Genomic DNA, 4,227 nt, shown 5'->3' on the forward strand with positions numbered 1-4,227 from the left:
AGTTCGCAACACACTTCATCAGATAAAGGAGCAACGTCTCGGACTCTGGAAATGTTGAGAATGTTGTTAATACTCTATATTTATTAACACATGCTTCTATATAATATGCAGCACACTTGATCAGATGAAGGAGGTAGGTGTATAGAGACTAGTTGATACTCTATATTAACACATGCTTCTAAGTTCGCAACACACTTCATCAGATAAAGGAGCAACGTCTCGGACTCTGGAAATGTTGAGAATGTTGTTAATACTTTATTAACACATGCTTCTATGTATGCAGCACATTTGATCAGATAAAGGAGGCAATATTGGTGGGAATGTTAATACTTTAAACACATGCTTCCATGTATGCAGCACACTGCAGATACATCACGATGCAGGTGCGTCACGACATTGTGAAGTGCCTGCTCTTGTTCATATGAAACTCAAGTCGAATCAATCCGAGACAGCCCGAGTGGAGTTTCAGGCAACTGTTTCGTACGGGGAAAAAAATCGCATACAGGAGGTAGGTTTATAGAGACATACTTCCATGTACTTCGTTTTCTAATGGAATGGGAGTGGTGTTAAAACTTGTAAATATAAAAAATACTGAAAATTTGTTTAATCATCTCAGTTTATTGTGTTTAATTTCAAGACTAAATGTGATTAAAATAGTAATTACAATTTTAACATAATAAAATTATTAAAATTCTTCAGCACCAACTCAGCCAATAAACTAAACAAATTGTGAACAAATGCATTAACTGATGAGGTATATCATCAAAGCATATTGCTACAATACAGTATATGTTCAATTTTGTTATTTCTTCTTCTTGAATGCTCATTCTTTTTGTTCAATTCCCGGAAAAACCCCTCCCAACAGCCTTTGGCAAAAATATACATTGATTGTCAAAATAATATTTCAAATGCTTACTATGCAGATGAATATACAACACATTATTATAACTATTATATTATTAACAAGATTAAGTTTGTAGACAAATTTCTACTTTTGAGATTATGGGTCATTCACTGCATCATGTACATGGCATCAACAAATCCTGAATCATTTTTAGCTGGCATCTGCTTCATCAAGAGGTTTATGCTTTTCATATAATAATCAATTACACATTTATCCTATTATTACATATCTATTGTTATATACAAGCTATAGTTTTTTTAATATTTCATTCTCTATTGCACATGCTAACAGCTACCATTAATATTAATATTCACAAAGATTTTTTGATGTTGCAACAGTTTCCCTTCACAGTGATATTTGTCCAAATAATATTCAATCATCGATAAATTATTTGAACTGTTTGAGAAAAGATTTTTAGCTATCAAATATTTCTGCTACAATGGCTGCCAGACAAAAGTCTTTTTTGTTTCTACCTAAATCTTATACACATCTGAGAGGAGGGGAGGATTATCACATTTAGTTTTGCATTATTCATAATTCTAGCAGTGTAAAAACACTGCATTATAATAGTGATAGCATTCTTTGCATACAGATAAGCACATAAAATGTGGGACCAAGGCCAGAACAACCTTTCAAATTCTTTAGTTTTCAAGTTGGGTACAGAAAATATCATTTTAAGAATAATGCATCAAAATTTAATTCTGGATATGAAATTACGGTACATTATCAATGTTTATGGAAAAATAAGGGAACATGAGTGTCTACCTACATACAACCCAAATGTTATCCATTAAAATTACTGAAGTCTTTTTTCAGCTTAATACTTGGTGCTGTTTGCATTGAAACTTTCACTTGTTGTTTAGCATTACGCACTGGCTTCTTAGCCAACATGGCTTGATTAGCTCTGATAGCACCCTCAAGTTTAGTCTTTAGTTGTGGAACTGCGCCCATGACAGTTTTAAATGAACCTGGATAGAGTGGAGCAATTTTCATCAGACGCTGAAGAGAATGGTCGTGAAGTAATCTGGCAGATTTGCTTGCTGTTGTTAACTCTGCACTCTCTATTAAGAAGCCAATCAAAATTGGCAAATAAACAGCGAGTAACTGAACTCCTGTAATTAAAAGAAAAATATTTACCAAACTTACAAATGCATTCATACATATATCAAAGGGGCGGTAACTGCTGGCGGGACAGTGACACTTTATTACCTAAATAATCACAAATAATTTCCTGCATTTCCTCTTTTGAGCAAATTTTGAATGCATTACCTTGCTATGTTTTTGGTTGCTTATCAGATAACTTTGATAATGTCACAGATGGTTCTCATTAGCATGGGTTAAAGTTAGTTGATGAGCATGCGAAAAAGAAAATACGAAAATGCTTTTTAAAATATTAAACACAATCTTACTGAAAGCCTCTTCTGTTATGCTAACGAGCAGCTCTAGTGTCTTACAAGCTTCGATAGCTACAAGCACCTCGTCTTCAGTATCACGTTGATTGCCACTCATATTGTGCAAATATTCCACAATCTTGGGACCAATTGCGTGAATGTACGGCGCACTGACATCGTGGTTTGGACAATGAAAAATAGAGCTGAGTGTTTGCAGACATTTTAGGCGTAACTAAAAAGAAAAACAGCAAATTTATTGATGGACTGTAATAGGACTGATGGGAGACAAAAACTAACCTTCAAATAAAATTTTCAGACTTACTGTGAGTCTATCAGAATGAAAAGCTTGTTTGAAGACCTCTATTGTTTGGTTTTGGAGTGATGTCGTCATGGAAACCTTGGCAGGAGCTGATGTAATGAAGACAGCAAGGGCTAACAGCATACTACACATATCAACATCACTAGCTGAAATGCAATTAATTTTAAAAATTGACAAACACACACATCTGCACCGTCAGGTGAGGCGCAGGCTGTTTCACGTAGGACACCAGTTGTTAGGAAAAGAATAGTTGGCAACACAGAGACACTTCCTGTAAGACAAAAGAATAGTGATATAAAATGTTTTACGCATGCACGATCGTCAACCCCTAGCTTACCACCAGAATTGAGAACGCATTCACCCCGGTTTTCACCGTCGACCCAAATCTACTCACCCTGTTGACCGTATGACGTCATTTTTTCAAGATGGGCGATACCGGACTCGCTGAAAGGATCTGACTGGGCCTAAGCAGAGGCCTAATTCTATGCAATTTTCAAGAACAACTTTACAGGTCGATTAGCATTGTACAAAAGCAACTTTTCATCGTCAAGCACATTGCTGAAATATCTGAAGAGGATCGCTTCTCATACTCTATAAAAATTCGCCATGATGGTAAGGCATGATCCTCGCTCAAAAAGTTTTAATCATCATGTTGACTCCTCGTCGACTGAAATCAAAACTGATTTCAACGGTGGATCATCATGAGAAGTGAACACGTTGAAGGTTGTCTGCAGTCGACGTGAACGTGCTCGTCATTCACTCAATCGAAAAGTCCCTAATGGTGAACAGTGGCCTATCATGTTGGGATGCAATGGTGAACAGTAGCCTGTTATGTTGCGATGCAATGGTGAACAGTGGCCTGTTATGTTTGGATGCAATGGTGAACAGTGGCCTGTTATGTTAGGAAGCAATGGTGAACACTGGCCTGTTATGTTGGGATGCATTGGTGAACAATAGCCCGTTATGTTAGGATGCAATGGTGAACAGGAGCCAGTTATGTTAGGAAGCAATGGTGAAGAGCGGCCTGTTATGTTGGGATACAATGGTGAAAAGTAGCCTGTCATGTTGGATACAATGGTGAAAAGAGGCCTGTTATGTTGGGTGTTTGAACACTAACAACATGCATGGACCTTACCATTATGTTGTAGTTAATGAATGAATGCAAACGGAATACTATTTCAGTATAACTCACCTTTTGGCGAACACAGCGCTGGTAATGTTGTCATTACATTGAGTGTTTCGGAAATTAGCTGGTTGGCTTCTTCAGAAAGACCAGCTCTCTGTTTTGTCAATACAGAATTTGTCGGCATTGCGGGATTAAGCGCCGGAAGTTGTCGGATAAGTGTGCACAAGCATACCTCGAGTGTTGCAAACACAATCGATTTACCTGGAATGATGTCTCCAGTCTCTCCACCCTCCCCTAGAGGTTTTTTGTGGGTATCGTTGATGGTATCTTTACCTGAAAAAACCCCAAAAATACACTTAAATAATAATAATATTTTGGCATTTATATAGTGCCTCTTTACCATTGTTTTAAAGTGATTAAAGTGTATAAACTATGGAAAAAGGTGGGTTTTAAGAAGAAATTTGAATTGAGAAAGAGTTGGAGCCTA

The 4,227-nt window shown here is 36.9% G+C and overlaps 1 protein-coding gene across 1 annotated transcript; it reads right to left on the reverse strand.

Annotated features, from left to right (window-relative positions):
• Nucleotides 1-1,402: 1,402 nt before the first annotated feature.
• LOC117125554 (HEAT repeat-containing protein 5B-like) lies at nt 1,403-4,073 on the reverse strand (the record flags this gene model as incomplete). The annotated part of the gene is made up of 5 exons (XM_033272083.1): nt 1,403-2,016; nt 2,314-2,527; nt 2,618-2,760; nt 2,796-2,885; nt 3,807-4,073. Coding segments are annotated over 5 exons (1,043 nt in total), but the record flags the coding sequence as incomplete, so codon positions are not given.
• Between the last annotated feature and the right edge of the window lie 154 nt (nt 4,074-4,227).

This window comes from Anneissia japonica, unplaced genomic scaffold, assembly GCF_011630105.1.
Source record: "Anneissia japonica isolate Jap-2015-1 unplaced genomic scaffold, ASM1163010v1 scaffold6094_len19182_cov185, whole genome shotgun sequence".
Taxonomy (NCBI): domain Eukaryota; kingdom Metazoa; phylum Echinodermata; class Crinoidea; order Comatulida; family Comatulidae; genus Anneissia; species Anneissia japonica.